This window comes from Petaurus breviceps, unplaced genomic scaffold (genome assembly GCF_028583685.1).
Source record: "Petaurus breviceps papuanus isolate PSGF00001 unplaced genomic scaffold, PetGlider_PUasm1.0 139, whole genome shotgun sequence".
In the NCBI taxonomy this organism is placed as follows: Eukaryota; Metazoa; Chordata; class Mammalia; order Diprotodontia; family Petauridae; genus Petaurus; species Petaurus breviceps.
The window spans coordinates 690,254-706,916 of record NW_027185697.1 but is presented as its reverse complement, the minus strand read 5'-3'; the positions used below and the strand labels follow the sequence as shown (position 1 = coordinate 706,916).

At 45.0% G+C, this 16,663-nt stretch overlaps 1 protein-coding gene across 1 annotated transcript in view; it reads right to left on the bottom strand.

Moving 5' to 3' along the window:
• The window catches only part of TRABD2A (TraB domain containing 2A), a 55,872-nt gene that overhangs the window by 20,294 nt on the left and 18,915 nt on the right, over positions 1-16,663 (bottom strand). Inside the window, exons 3-4 of the mRNA XM_069065829.1 lie at positions 4,292-4,438; positions 493-667 (exon numbers count right to left, since the gene is read on the bottom strand). Coding sequence (XP_068921930.1) covers positions 493-667; positions 4,292-4,438 — 322 coding nt within the window. The remainder of the gene's footprint in view (positions 1-492; positions 668-4,291; positions 4,439-16,663) is intronic.

Genomic DNA, 16,663 nt, shown 5'->3' with positions numbered 1-16,663 from the left:
GTGTAAGGGATGGATACACATTCAGAATAAAGAAAACACAAAAGAAACACAAACCATTCTCAAGCACTGATATCTGATCTCTCCCCAGTTTGTTGCCTTTTGGCAACCTGGACCCCAACTGGCCAGGTGCTGGGTGGGAGAGGAGTCGGAAAGGAGATTCAGAGATGCCAAAGGTATGTGCCAAAATGGTTGATAACTGATAAAGACTAGTAGTTGATAATATTTGGTCAAAGCTTTGCTCATTTTTTGAAGGGCAGCAGAACTTGACAAGTGGCTGTCATTCAACAAGTGAAAACAAGCCACTCCCACAGGAAAAAAAAAAAGGTTTTTAAATCAGCAAGAGGGTATCCGCTGTCATTCGATCTGAGCTCCTGACAAATGCAGCAAATAGAAGAGAATGGATGGCCCTGATGAAACCAATCACCAATGAAAGCCAGAGACAAAAGGCAGCAGAGCAGAATCTCTCAGCACACAGGAGGGTCTGAAACTCACCAGCACCAAAGGCAAAGAAGAAGCCTTTATCAGGGTACTCCTCCAAGAGGGCCTTCACGCGCTTTCCCATCCGCTCATTCCGTTTGTAGATGAGCTCCTGGCGGAAATAGCTGTCAATCTCTTGAGCCGTGATCCGCTCCTGAGGCGGCAACGTAGCATTAATAAAATTTGGAACCTATGTTTGAAAAAAAAAATCCATAAGGGATGTGATTGTTAGCATGGCTGCTTAAAGAGAAACTGGCCCTGGAGTCAGGAGGACCTGCGTTCAAATCCGGCCTCAGACACTTGACACAAAACTAGCCATGTGACCTTGGGCAAGCCACTTAACCCCAATTGCCCTACTTTCCCCCCTCCAAAAAGCAGAAAAAAAAAACTTAATGCTTCAAGTTTGGCCCTAACAACGAGAAAAGAGAAAGAACCTCTTCAGGACCACAAGTGTGGAATCCTGCATATAAAATCAGACTTTATTGATATGTTGGTTAGTTTTATAGAATTTTCTTTTCTTTCTTCCTCCTTTTTTATTGTTTATCATAAGGGATGGCCCTCTAGGAGGGTGTAATGGTAATGAAATTTAAACATCCCTTTGTATTGGAAAGCTAAGAAATACTTAGCACCTAGTTCAAATTAAGCCTCTGTGAAAGGAATAGAAGGTATGAAACCCTGTTGCTGACATAACAGGAAGGGGATGAAAAGTGAGGAGAAATACTGTATATAAGGAAAAGCCCCAGAGAGGGCTTTTGGGATAAGCTTCGTGGAGGCAGGAGCAGCTGCTGTCGAGGAAAGGCCCAGGCTGCAGAGAATGATTTTGATTTTGGGAACCTGGGTGAAGTGATTTTGATTCTGGAAACCAGCTGGAGCTTCTGCTGGGGAGCTACCAGCTTCTCCTGGGAGCTGCCAAAGACTGAGGAAGCATGCCTGTGATGTTAAGCCTTGCCTTCCCGGGAGCAGAGACTGTGAAGGATTTAAGGTGGACTGGACACTGTGAGCTTCAACATGGAACAGGAACAGCACAAAGAGCCGGACAAGGACCTGGGAGCTGTCTTTGAACCCAGGTGTCAGTTTGGTGAATCCAGGTAGGATCTGGGACCATGGAAGGGGATCCAGGGAATCTGAGAGACTAACCTGAGTCAAGCTGAGAGAAGACTTTACTTGGACACCGTGTACTAACTGAGAAGACTGTAACTTATTTGTGACTGAGGGGTGGATGGCTTGTGTATTTTACACTACCCCTTAAAAGAGTGCTGAGTAGTGACTGGTATTGTAACTTAGTGGACCCCATGAGTGAAGAACTTTTACTATTGTATTTTGTGACCCTTACAAGCCTCCCTAAGGATGACTGAATGATTGAGTTGATTGAATTACTAAGTGATTGATTGACTAAATGATTATACTTTGTTCAAAACTATATGACCACTGTGGTGAAAACTATGTGGCCATTTTCTGTGATAAGTTGTTGTGAATGCTGTATTTTGATTATCTGTGATAAACTGTAACATTGTAAATGATGTACCTTGATTTACTGTGAATGTTTGCTCTGATTTGTTATTGAATAAACAGAGTGTTCACTATACTGTGTAATCAGAACCTTAAAAGCTGTTCACAGAAGCATTCTTCTGGAAAGCCTCTCATGCTTGGCTTTACAGAGGGGTAGCAGAGAAAGATACGGTGGGAAAAGAGAATATGTTAAATATGTGTGTGTATATAATTGCTTTAAGAAAAAGTACAAAGCTATCTTTACAAGCCCACAGCCCTCAAGGGGACCCCCAGCTCCTTGAGTAGAACATAGGAACAAAAAAAAGGGTTACAAGGGACCTTAGAGGGTACAAATCCAACTTCTTCATTTGACAAATAAGTCAACTGAGGCACAATGGAATTAAGTGAATCGCTCAGGGTCACACAGCCAGTTAAGTGTCTAAGGAAGATCTCTGTGACTCCCAGGTCCAGCACTCTAACGACTATACCAACGACATTTCAAATCAAGAATTAACAGCCAGAGAAGGTGGTAAGAGTAAGGCATTTTGTCATGAAACTCATAGGGACTCCAGAGAGACGTTTCAGCCTGATGCTTCAAGGCCAGCTTGAGCTAAGGGATGGGAAGAGACCCAGGGAGAAAGACTCAGGAACCAAACACCCCAGTCCAGAATGAAGGGTATTTTGCAAAGCTGCCATTAGCTAATGGCCAAACTCCATGAGAGCCTCTGAGAAGGGATGCCATCCTGATAAGGGAAGAGCTGTGGATCATCCAAAGGGATATGACAGGTAAGTCCCAGCCTAGAGTGCCCTCAGCGAGGGAGCCCAGGAGCTGGCAGCCACAGTTACGTGACATGCCTAGTGGATTGATGGTTTTCAAGTCCATCTCCTAACTAAAAAGATTCTAGAAATGACAGAAATCACAGGGCCAAACCAAACTAAAGCCAACATACATGAAGGTCTCTGAAAAGGGGCCTGAGAAATTAGGGACCAGATGACCCAGAAGTTCCTTTTGGTTCTAGGTCTCTGGTCCAAAGCTGAGGTCAGCTGCTGAAGCCTGGTCTTTGACAGCTGCCTTGGGGCACTAAGAGGTAGACAGCTGAACCTGGAGTCAAGACGGGCGGAGTTCAAATCCTGCTTCAGATACTTACTGTGTATCCCTGGGCAAGTCACTTAATGCACTGGGCCTCAGTTTCCTCATCTGTAAAATGTGGAGGTTGGGCTCAAAGACCTCTAAAGTCTCTTCCAGAATTAAATCTTTCACAGTCCTTCATAAAGGTCCCAAATCTGAGAGACACATGACCTCTCAACTTGTGATTATTAGTAGCTTCTATGGAATAGAATAAAATATATGTGTTTCTGAAATATATTGCAGTGAATATAAAAGGAGCAGGGGGTCATAGATTTACAGCTGGAAGGGCCTACCTAGTCCAACATTCTCACTTGACCAATGAAGAATATTGACCCAGAGTCATATAGCTATTAAGTGACCAAGGTAGGATTTGAATCCAGACTTCGTGATTGCAGGCACAGAGCTCTGGGGCTCAAGACCAGTAAAATCTTTGTCTTGCCAATTCTCATGCCTATTAATGTCCCATCTATGCATGTTAGGGGTGGTCTGATATCATGGGTAGAAAACCTGTCTCAAAGCCAATAGGATCTGGGTTCAAGTTTTACCTCTCACACATCCTGACTATGTTGTATTGGGCAAGTCACTTAACATCTCAGTGACTTAGGCAATTTTTTAAGACTATAAGCAGTGACTAGGTTGCACAGTGGTTAGAGTTTCAGGACCCCTGAGTTCAAATCCAACCTTGGACACTCACTAGCCAAGTGATCCTGGGCAAGTCATTTAACTCTGTCTGTCTCAATTTCCTGGAGCCAGAGAAGTAAATGGCAAACCGTTCCAGTATCTTTGCCAAGAAAACCCCAAATGGGGTCACAGAGTCAGAAACAACAGAATAACAAGAAGATACTGACTTGCATCAGAAAAGGGAGTTTCTTCACCTGGAAGTTTCCTTTACCAATAAAATCATTATGGGGGACCCATCAATGAAGGAAAAGTTCAATAATTTTTAAAAACTTGGATTTAAGATTTGGACTTGTTCCCTAGACTTAGTACTCCCAAAGGAGGCAAGGTCAAGATCTTTCCTTGAGGGAGAACCAAGGCCAGGCTGGGGCAGATGAGGGGAGAGGGGAGTGGGTCATGAATCTGGGGAGTCTAATTTTCATTCCAAAGAGAAGTCTCAGAGCCAGAACTGGGCACCCACTGGGAAAAGGAGCTCTAATGCAGCATGCTGGGGAGGGGCGGGGCTGGGTGCAGACCTACCTGTGAATTATCGTGGTTAAAGATGATGGAGTTGAGGTCGCCACAGTTATAATGCTTGATCAGATCCTCTGTGGTGTAAGGGGTCTGGAGGCTTCCCGCCCGCAGACTCTCCTGCTGAAGGAGGGTTTGATTCAAGGCAAAGATCACCTGAAAAGGGCAGGGAAGGTACAATGGAGTCAGACTGGATTACCAGTAGGCCCCAGACAGATGTCTGCCCACACTCCAGTGGAAGAAGAGACATGATTTTATTCTTAACAGAGAAGTTTACCACAGCATAGTGAATAAGGTGCTAGATGTCCCTAAGTGTCTTCATCTGTAAAATGAAATGGTTGGACTTAAATGACTTTGAACACTTACTAGTTGTATGACCCTGGACCAGTCACTTAACCCTGTTTGCCTTGGTTTCCTCATCTATAAAATCATCTGGAAAAGGAAATGGCAAACTACTCCAGCATCTCTGCCAAGAAAACCCTAAAAGGGGGTCAGGAAGCATCGGACACAACTTGAAACAAGTGAAAAAAAAACCAGTCATGCTGCCAGTATTTGTCAGCAGCAGGACTTGAATTCACATCTTCCTGGCTGGCTCTGAGGGTCAGGCTCCCTCTCCACCCCAGGACATAAGTAGACACTGAACAGTTATCACAGCAGCCCTTTTCTTGCTTCAATGGAGGAGCATCATGGCAAGTGGAAAGAATGATGAATTGAGGGCAGTCTAGCTTCATTATTTACTCCCTGGGACCTCGGTCACTTCAGCCCCTCTGGGCCGCAGTGGCCACCTCCAGAAATGAGGAGCTTGCTGTAAAATCTATGAGGGAAAGCTTCCCAGAGTCAAACTAGCGTCACAGAAGGAAAATGCCCCTCACGATGAGAAGCAGCACAGCCTGTCTGGAGAGGTCATGAACTCCTCTTCACTGCGGCTCACCCAATGGCGTTGGCACAGCCATGAGTCAAGGCTATTGCAAGGAGCCTTCTGTCCAGGCATGGCTCAAGTGGTGTCATCTAAGCTGGCCCTGCCTACCTTTCCAGTTCTTCCCCCTTAGTCCCCAACACATACTGTCCAATCTGGTGACACCGGCCTCCCAGATGTTCCACAAATAAAGACTCTCCTGAGGCCGGGCATATTCTCTAGCTGTCCGGAGCCCTAGAATGCTCTCCCTCCTCATTCCAACTGCTGACCTGTCTGGCTTCTTATAAGACCCAACTAAAATTCCATCTCCTGCAGGAAATCCTCCCCAGGCCCTCTTAATTTCTGGGGCTTCCCTTCTGCTAATTTTTTCCTAATGATCCTGCATGTAGGTTGTTTTGTATTATATACATATATATATATATATATATATATATATGTATATATACCTGTTTGCATAGTCTCCCCTGTTAGATTGTAAACTCCTTGAGGGCAGGACGTGTCTCCTCTCATTTTGCATTCTGGCACTTAGAAGGCACTTAATAAATGCTGAATAAATGAAGAGTTCCTTTTCAGCTCCAAGACTATTGGACACCAGACTCCCCATACTATGGGACGTTTTCTCTGTGCAGAAACACAAAAAGTACACTAACCAAACCACCAATCCTGGTACTATGCTAAGGGATGGGGCTACAAAAAAAGGCAAAAGACAGTCTCTGCCCTGCAGGAAACCATATTTCCCCTAGGGAAGATGTTGTGTTGTTACTGATCAGTCGAATCCAACTCTTCATGACCACAGCACACCGGGGTCCTTCTATGCTCCACTATCTCCCAAAGTCCATCCATCGCTTCCATGCCACTATCTATCCACCCCATCCTCTGCCATTCCCTTCTGCTTCTGCCTTCTCCCCAACATCAGGGTCTTTTCCAATAACTAATGGGCCAGACAACATGTAAATAACTAGATATATCCAGGTACTGACAGAGGAGTTGGGAGGTAATCAGAAAAGAGAAGGGATTAACAACTGGGGACACGAGGGAGGAGGGGAAATGTGAAACGCCTCTTGAAGGAGTCAGTATTTGAGGTTTTTGTTTTAGTTTTTGTTATTTCGAGGCAATGAGGGTTACAGTGACTTGCCCAGGGTCACACAGTTAGCAAGTGTCAAGTGTCTGAGGTCAGATTTGAACTCAGGATTCCAGGGCTGGTGCTTGAGTTGAGTTAAAAGAGTGAAGGGATTTCCATAGGTGGAGGTGAGGGAGGATGAGCATTCCAGGTCTGGCGGGTAAGCCACACAAAGTAAACATGTAATTTCCAGCAGCGTTTGCCACACCAATACAAGAGGCAATGGACAGAGGATTCTTGCTCAAACCTGCTTCTTTCTCCTCTGTGCCCTCAGGGGTGTGTGACTGCCTGCCTGAGGCTCAGAATGCTCCTGACAGGCCTCCACCACAACCTGACTTACCACCAAATAAAGACCTGCTTCTCCTACTTACCATGGAAAGTAAAATCTTCTCAGACTAAAAATAGATGAATTCATAAAAAAACATGCAACTCTCTAAAAGTTACACAGATGGTGCCAAACTACACTGACAAAGGAGTTTCCTCACTGGGAATTCCCTGTACCCATGAAATCACAGGTTCAGTGCACAAAAAAAGCCAATGGCAATCAGTGGTAGTGGAAGCAGTTTCGTGGCACAATGGGCATGAAGGCCCAGGCCTCAAGTCAAGAAACACAAGTTCAAATGTGGCCTCAGATACTACCAGCTGTGTGACCCTGGCAAAGTCACTTAGTGGCTGTCTGCCTCAGTTTCCCCAACAGTAAAATGGGGATAATAATAGCACCCCCCCCCAGGGCTGTTGTGAGGATCAAATGAGATAATATTTGTAAAAACACTTAGCACTGTGCCTGCCACATAGAAAGCTCTTAATAAAGGCAATTCTCTTTCTTTCTCCAACTGTCCAAGGTTCCGTGGTCAGTAACTAAGTATCAGAGTCAGAATTTTAGCAGAAAAATCCCTACCTTTGGACCCGAGTTTGAATCCTAGGTCTGGCACTCATGTCACTGTGTGACCTTGGGCAAGGGAGTCCACCCCCTCCCACCCCGGGCCTCTGCTTCAGCCTCTGTGAAATAAGAGGAGTGGGTTGCTACTGGCTCTAGACTTGACACCCTCGGGTCTGGGAGCCTCTGGTTCCAAATTCTCTCCCCACTGCCTTACACTGTCCACCTCACCTGGCTCCTGTGCTTAACAAAAAGCCTCTTAACAAAAGAGCAACTGATTTGCAATGTTTACACCTATGCCCTCACTGGATAGATGCCCACAGCCCAGGATCTTCTGGGAAATGCTTCCATTTTCCATTGAATTGGATGAAAGGAGCATTTCATTTCACAATCTCTACGGCCAATGTTAGACAGCGACTGTCCGATGCTGAGGACTTGGGGCTGTGTAATTAGAGGGCCTAAATTCCCCACCCCGCCCCCACCTCCCATGTCCAGGATCAGTGCTTGGGATTCTCCCAGTGATTCCTGGGGCTGGTTAAGGCATTGTTATGATACCTGGGAGGAGCAGCTTATTATTAGCTCAATAACAATTGGTCAGCAGGGGTTTTTTTTTTAGTCCAGAACTTTTACTAAATAGGGAGTGGAAAAATCAGATCCATTTTAAAGAAATTTTATTGATATATTTTTGTCTTTAAATCCCCTTCATTTTCAAATATGTCCCTCCTCCCACCCATCATTACCCTCCCAACTGTCTGGGTCTTACTGAGGCAGCTAGCAGTCTTGTGGGTAGACAGCACTGGGCCTGGAGTCAGGAAGACTTGAGTTCAAATACTTACTGGCTGTGTGATCCAGGACAAGTCACTTAACCTTGTCTGCCTCAGTTTCCTCAACTGTAAAATGGAGATAATAATAGCCCTACTTCCCAGGGTGGCTGTGAGAATCAAATGAGGCAATAATTGTAAAGTGTTCAACAAAGTGCTGGCCATAGTAGGGGCTTTCTAAAAGCTAATCTCCTCCCCCCTTCTAATTTTACCCCCATGACTCAGCTGCTTTCTCACTCTAGAGCACCTCTCTCTTCCTCTTGCCCTACTGGGGACCACAGAGATCTCTCCCAGCTCTAAATCTATGAGCCCGGAGAAGGCCAGACAATGATTTCAGTGAGGTTTACAGAATGATTTCCCATGCTTCGCATCAGGCCCAGGAAGCCCCCTGAGACATGACAAAGACAATGGGGCTTCAGCCCCTATTTGGCCCATCCAAACTAAGCAAGGAATCTTTCTAGCTGTCCCCATTACAGACTCCTTTAAGGAACTCTCTTTCCACACACGCTGTCTCTGAGGTGACAGGGCCATCCCCTCAGAGGCCCCTGAGTTCAAATCCAACCTGACCAAGAATCCCATCTCCCCAGTATCCAGGCCATCAGGCCGGCCCTGGAAGACCTAGAGCCCACTCTCTGCCTCCTCCACCGATAGCCCCTTCTGGACAGCCACAACCCATCTTCTCCTCAGCAATGTTGGGATCACAGATTAGGAGTAAGAAGGATGTCTGGGCAGCCTCCCTTCTTTTACAGGGAAGGACACTGAGGTTCAGATTGTAAAATGACACAGGATCTCAGATGAGGAGATGAAAGGGGCCTCAGGCCATCTGTGGCCCATCTTGATCATTTTAAGAGGAGGCCGGGGAGGCCTGTAATAATATCTGGTACTGACATAGCCCTTCAGGATTGGGACGGTCTTTCCCTAAGCTACCCCATTCAATCCCCTCCAACAACTCTGTGAGGTGGGTGCCATTATGATCTCCATTTTACAGATGAAGAAAACTGAGGCTGAGAGAGGATAAGAGACCAACACGGCAGCCAGAGGCCATGGGAACCATCATTTCAGCAGAGCTGGGATCAGAACCCAAGTCTTCCAACTCCAAATCCAGGGACCAACGCAAACCCAGGCTGAGTGAGCCTCCCGTTTCTCCAGGCCTGCCCCCTCCTCTTTTTCTCCCCTCACACAGATCTCTCTGCTCCCACCCCTTTTCTCTTCCTCTTCCTTTCCCTTTGTGCCCTGGAAAAAATCGATTAAGCCCCACTGTCGGGGCCACAGGGGCCCACGATCCTCACGGCAGTGGGGAGGGCGGCTGCACGGCCTTTGGGCAGATGCCTTTTTTGTCCAGGACAAAGCCCCCCCTGTGAGCCCTCCCCTGGCAGGCTGCTTTCATCCCCCTCACATCAAAGGGCTGCTCTGCATATGAAAGGGGCAGGAGCCCCCAACCACCCCACAAAGGGACTCACATCTGTTCCCTCCGCTTTGGGGGGGGGGGGTGCGGCTGGGCTTTTTCTCACTTTCTTTCCCCCCCCCAGCTCCCCGTGGAGTCCCCCATTCAAGTCCCCTAAAGGATCATTTGGGAGCTGGGGGGAGGAAACTCTCTCTAGGCCTCAAGAGCTCTCTGGGCTGGAGACTCTGGTTTTGAAAATACCTGGAGAAAGGGCTTTTCTCCGATAGCCTTGAACCAAGGCCTGATTCCCCCCTCTGGGCTCCAGGACCCCTCTTGTGCCCTAGAAGAAGACCCAATCCCTTGGGATCAGAGCTACTCCCCCACATCCACCCAACCAAAAGTCTGAAGGCTGGGTAAGTCACTGGTCCCTTTTTGTCATGGTAATAGTGCCAACCAAGTTCTCAGAAGAAAGTAATGAGACCTTCAGGGCTGCAACAGGCTTCCCTTGGAAACTGGGTCCACCCTTCACCAAAAGGCGCTCCTCTCCAAGCCTGGACTTTCATCTCTCCTACGAGAAGCCCTGTAAAGGAGGCAGAGGACCACAACTACTGAGTGACACCGCCCCGAAGAGCCCCCAGGTGTAAGGTCAGGAAGCCATAGAGAGCTTGAAGGAACCTGTGAGGCCATTAAAATGGCCCCCCAAAAAGACAAGGGAGACTGATGACAAACAGATCAGAAAAGCAGAGGCTTACAACTGGGAGGGACCTCAGGGGTCAACTAATCCCATCCCATCCCTCACATCTGACAGTTGGGGAAACTGAGGCACAGGGAGGCTAGGTAACTTGGCCAAGGTCACAGAGGTAAGGGGCAGAGCCAATGTTTGAGCTCAGCTCCTCTGACACCAAATCCAGCAATCTTTGCCTTGGGTTTGAAGCTGACTCTCCCACTTATACTACCCACGTAACCTTGGGTAGGCCTCGTTTTCCTAAACTGTTAAAAAAAAATACATAATGGGGTGGGGGGGGGACTGGCGTCTGGTTCCAACCCCTCACTGTGCAAAGAAGAAGAGCTTGTGACTAGCCCAGGGTCACACAGCTAGTAAGCTATTAGTAAGTGGCACGGTCAGAATTCAAAGCCAGCACTCTGTTCTCTATACTGTGAATCCAACCATGAGAGCTAGAACAAATGGTTTAAGATTCTAATCAAAGAAGACATGAGGGAGGGGGCTGGAGGAAGTCTAGATCAAACTCTAAACCATCCTACCGCTGATGCCAAGATTTTTTATACCTGGCAAAGCACTGGAAATGCAATACGTATACTCCTATAGCACAATTCTCTCTCATATTGTCCCCTCTTTTTTTCCTCTCAAAGAAAGAGAAAATTATTTTCTGTTCATGCATCCCAGAATCCAGGAAATCATAGTTCTAATCCAGGTTGGGTCCCTTGACCCTGAGTTAGTCACATGTCCTCTCTAGGTCCTGTTCCTTGTCTGTAAAACAGATAAAAGTAGACATTCTCTGAGGTTCTTGCAATTTACTATGTCTGTGACTCTGTTACCCTCTTGAGAGCCCATTAGGGCTTCACTTCCCAAACGTGCTGGGCCATTGCTTAAAATACATTGACAGCAGTTCATAAATTATAGTGCAAGAGGTCCTGGGGTAAAGAACTTGAACCAGGAAAGATGGAGGTCGGGGCATTTTAAAATAAAAATAGAAGTAATTAAGTCTAGAGACAATTGTGAAAGGTAATAAATATTTTGGTAAATACATCATTTTTTATTTGGCATTTTTAGAAGGAAAAATGTCACTAACAGCAACATTTTCCCTAGAAAAGTACTGACTTCACATGGAATACCATTTAAGAAATTCACTTTGTGGAACTGAGGCAGGTAGAGTCATAATCCTCAACCACTTTGGGCATTTCAGTTTCTCTCTCTCTTCCTAGAATCTCCTCTGTGTACTCTCCTCTTTTTCTTCCTTTCCTTTCAAGATTCACATCCTGTGATAAGCCTTCCAGTGAACATGGAAACCCAGTGTGACCCTCTCTCCTGCATGGTACGAAGGTGCAAAGTAAGATGGTTTCAGAACCCAAGAACCTGGATTTGTATCACATGGTATGGAGGCATGGAGGTCAAATAGTAGCCACAGTGCTCGTCCTGGGAGTCAGCAAGCCTTGCATTCAAATGCTGCTTCAGAGGCTTACTAGCTATGTGACCCCAGGTCATTCATCAAACCTCTCCACCTTGGCTTCTTTATGGGTCTAAATGAGAGCGATAACATCTACCTCCCAGACTGTTATGAGGATCAATTAAGATGGCATTCTTTGCATGCCTTAAAGTGCTAGCTAATGTGAAGACTCTAGCTTCTTCATTTTTAAAAAATCAGGACAATATTTGTCCTTTTCCAATTCTATGGCAACTCTCCCAAGCTCTGTAATCTTTCAAATACTGCTTACAGCTATCACATCTGCCAGTTCTTTCAGTGCCCAAAAGTGTAATTCATCTGAGCCAAGAGACAGGAATTCATCAAGGGCAATTAGGGCACTCCATTACTCTCTCCTTCTCTATCTCAGATGTTATTTCTCTCTTGGCCGCCATCTTTGTTTTGTCCTTGCCAGGTCAAAAATCACTTCCCTTGGCAGAAAGAACAGCAGTAAAATAAGACTTGGACAATCAACCAGTAAGTATTTAGTAAGCACCTTCCCAGAGAGCCATCCCATATAACAACTAGTATTTTTAAAAACAAAAAATTTTCAAAAGCATAGCCAAACAATACATTGAAAAAGCCTGGAAAAAATCCATGCAAGGCACAATACTTGTGAATCTCCCAACTCTGCAAAGGAATGGGATGGGGGCTCTTTCTTTGAGCTATGTTTGTCCTTTATAATTTTTTAACATGACTTTATAATACACTTTCGATGTTTTTTCATGATTACTCTTTTCATTTATATTGTTGTAGTCATTGTGTATATTATTTTATCAGCTCTGCTGTCTCATCTTGCATCAGTTTATGTAGGATTTACCTGCTTCTCTATATTCATCATCTATATGTATATATACATATACATACATATCTTTTTTTAAAAATCAGAGGAGATTGGTGAATGCTCAGCACATGTTTCTTTAGACAACTCCCATTTTTCCTTCTCACTGGAATTATATATATCCCTTCGTGTCTTCAGAATTTCATTCTTGGGAGTTTTCTTCACCTTCTGGGGTGATGTCTCCCTAGAATATTAGTCTGTGGGAACCTACCTAGCCAATCTCTGGGCTCTTTAACATCTGCCCTGCCCATATCCATGGGATACATCAGACTATGCCTGGCTTTTCCTCTCTTCTATCACCAATTCAAGGATAAAGTGATCACTTCCCACACCCACCCAAGGTGTTCATCATTTCTAACCCAGCAACTAGTTGTCTCTCCTGTTAGTAAGAATCAAATCCTGAATAGAATTTCCCCTTGATTGTTCTTCCACCTTGTGAAGGATGAAACTGTCATTAAGTCAAGAAATTATTAGCCAAGAAAGAGAGAGACAGAGAGAGAGAACACTCACCAGTCTTAATACTAAATGGATATAGGACCTAAATATAAAAGGTCACATCCAAAATAAACTGCAAAGAGAACAAGAAGAGGTACTTTCCAGATCTCTGGTTGGGGGAGAATTCTTAACCAAGCAATTGGCAAAAGACATACATCATAAAAGTTAAAGGAGAGAATTTCAATTACTTAAAATTTAAAAGCTTTTGCTCAAACAAAATCAACAGCTAGAATAAAAAGAGAACTGGGGGGGGGGGGATTTCTGCATCAAGTATCACTGATAAAAGTCTGATAAGACAACACGGAACAATAGATAGGGAGCTGGTCACAGAGTCAGGCATAACCAGGCTCGAGTCCTGCTTCTGACACAAATTGGCTGTGTGACCCTGGGTAAGTCACTTAACTTGTTCATGCTCCAGACCAGATCCGTCTCTAAGATAGCTACTGTATCACCACGTGATACAGTATACAGGTCCTCTTCAAAAATGACTGATAAGCAATAACAGGGCCTGCCATTCAGATGCTGATCTGCTCAGGTAAGAGTGTCCTCACAGGGAAGTCACTAGGGAGAGCAGGGAACAAGCACCTACTGTGGGCCAGGCATTATGCTAAACACCTGATAAATAGTATCTTATTTGGTCCCATGTCAATTAAATCACAAGTCTGTTCCAAAAGAAAGAAAATCTATCATCTCATCTACATCGTATAGGGGATCGCCACAAATATCCAAGAGCCATTGCCCAATGGATGAGTGATCAAAGAATATAAGAAAATGATTTTCAGAAGAAGAAATGCGAGTGGCTGCCAACCATATGAAAACCTGTTCCAAATCACTAATAGTAAGAGAAAGAAAAAACTCTGAGATTTCACCTTATATCATCAAACCAATCAATGTACAAGCATTTACCAAGCCTGTACTCTAAGCTGAGCATCAATCCATCAAAGCCAGATTTAAAAAAAAAAAAAAGAAACAATGTTGGGTAACAATCAATCAGCAAACATTTATTAGGCACCCACTATGTACCAGGTACTGTGGGAAGCTCTAGGACACAAGAAGAAGTAAAAGACAATGCCTGCTCTCAAGGAGCTCACAGTCTAAATGAAGGAACAAGAAGCAGGCAAATATGTACAAACCAGCTGCATACAAGAAAAAGCTCAATAATTAACAGAGGGAAAGCACTCGAACTAAGAGGGGCTGGGGAAAAAGGCTGCCTGTAGAAGGCAGGGTTTTAGTTGGGACTCTTAAAAAAAAGGCCAGATAGAAGTTAGAGAGAGGTAGATTTTAGTGCAACACTAGGGAAAAGTGCCCAGCAATAAAAGCTAACCAAAAGTGCAATGGCCCACCCTAAGAGGGCCTTCTCATTGGAGCAAAGCTTGGACGATCCTGTCAGGTACAGCTTGTACTTAACAACAATTCCAGTCAGATGTTGTGTGTTTCTGCAATGAGTGTTGGTGATTCTGATTCAATTAATTGCAATTCTGACCACTCAGAGTACTTCCAGCTCATATTGTACAACGTGGGAAAGTGAGCAGTAGTCTCCAGCTGGGGATGATGAACCAGCCGTGGGGGGTATCAGAAAACTTCCATATGCATGCAGGTTTTCTGTGGCTCCTAGGATTTCAGTCACCTTATCAAGAAGCCTTTAGGGAGGGGGATGTTGTCTGAGTTCCTTTGGGAAAGCAGATTCAGGGAATTCCATCAATCATGTTTGGCTAGGGCCATCAAAAGAAAATGCCAAGGACAAAAGCCTTCCACCGGTTACCTTCCAAGCTCAGCTGTTGCCACATGCCTGGTACAGCCTGGCCAAGGCCTTCCGTCCCCCCCCCCAGGGCACTCACTGCCTCTGAGGACCACAGTCCAAGTCTGGGTCACATACAAACATGTACCCATGTTAAATAGATAGGTCTTCCATCTTATTTCCTCAACAGCTGAGGTTCTCTCACTCCTAACAACTTCCTAGCCTCACCCACCACCCCTTCATGGGCCCACATACTGAAATGAGGTGGAATAAGAAAGCGCCTTTAGGCGGTGGCAGACAAAGAAGCCTCTAGTCTAGGAAAACAAGGGCATTTTCAAAGTAAATGGAAAATGTCTCAAAAATCCAGGGAAAGGATCTTTGGAGCCAGGTGAGGAAACGCCACCCAGTCAGAGTCCTCAAACACACCTGACATTTTACTCATGGGTGGGGATGCCACTTGAAGCTGGGTCAGCTAATCTACTTCATGGCTACACTGAAGTTGCCTTAGGATAAGACTCCTATGTTCTAAGAACTCACAGATTATCTACTGAGTTCAAATCTAGCTCAGACTATGTGATCCTGGGCAAATAATTTAATTTCTGTCTGCCTTAGCTCCCTCACCTATAAAATGGGTATACTAATAGCATCTGCCTCCTAGGGCTATTGCGAGGATTAATTAGTTAATATATATGAAATATGTTGCAAACCTTAAAGCACTATATAAATGCTAATTATATTATTATATACTTTATATATATAATATGTGCATATTATATACCTTACTTCGATGCTATTCAAACCTTCCTCACCTCTCATCTCATCTAATTAGTATCCCTTTCTCAAGACTCTCCCCACTCCAGTTCATCCTACACAATGAGGTTAATCAACATGATTTTCCTCAGGCCTGGATCTAACCACACCTGGATCTAACCCTGCTCAGTCAGCTTTGATGGCTCCCTACTGCCTCCAGGATAAAATCTCAATTCCTCTGCCTTTTAAAGCCCTGAACTACTTGGGCTCTTTCCAATCTCACTGGACTTGATTGGTCATTCCCCACTCTCACACCTTGGTGACCTAACTCACATATAGGACTCCATCTCCTTCTCTAGGCCTTTGTGCTGGCCATCCCACATGCCCGCTATCCCCTCCCTCCTCAATTCTCGGCTCTTCCTTACAGAATCTCCCTCTTCCTTCAAAGTGCAGCTCAAGTGACATCTTGGGCATGAAGCCTTTCCTAATCTCCCACAGCAAGTGCCCTCCCTTCTAAGCTACATTATGTTTAACTATTTTAATAGATTTCCATTTATTTGTTTCACATTTATGTAAGGTACTATTGTCTCCCCCATTAGAATGTGAGTTCTAACAAGCAAGGGTTGTTTCATTCTTTGTACTTGTAACTCCGGTGCCTAGAATATAGTAGGTGCTTAATAAATGCTTGTTGTTTGACTGACTCACCCCTTTCTTTATCTAGTAAATCTCCTTTCTACCCTTGCCTTGACTGAAACAAGGGAAGAATCCATCATTCCACACCCAAGCCAAGAAGATTAGGAAGAATCCAAGTAAAGTCAGATCTAGGCTAATGACATCGACAAGGGCAGGAACAGATACCTTGGACAGATGCCCACTCTCGTAATGCCTGTGTGAGTCACATCTCAGGGCCTCAGTTTCCATAACTATAAAATGAGACAATTGATCTGTGCAACCCCACTAATTGTTGTGCTATATCTCTTCTGCCCTTTCTGGCCACACTCCTTGAGAAGGCCATCTTCCATAGATGCCTCTACTGCCTCTTTTCTCGAGCTCTTAACTCTACCATCTGGCTTCCAGTTTCATCATTCAACCACAAGTGCTCCCTCCAAAGTGATCGATGGTCTCTTAACAGCCACACCCAGCGGCCTTTTCTCAATCCTCATCCTTCTTGACTTCTTTGCCTCTGATAACGCCCTCTTCTACATCAGTATTCAGAGCACCACTCTCTCCTGGCTCTC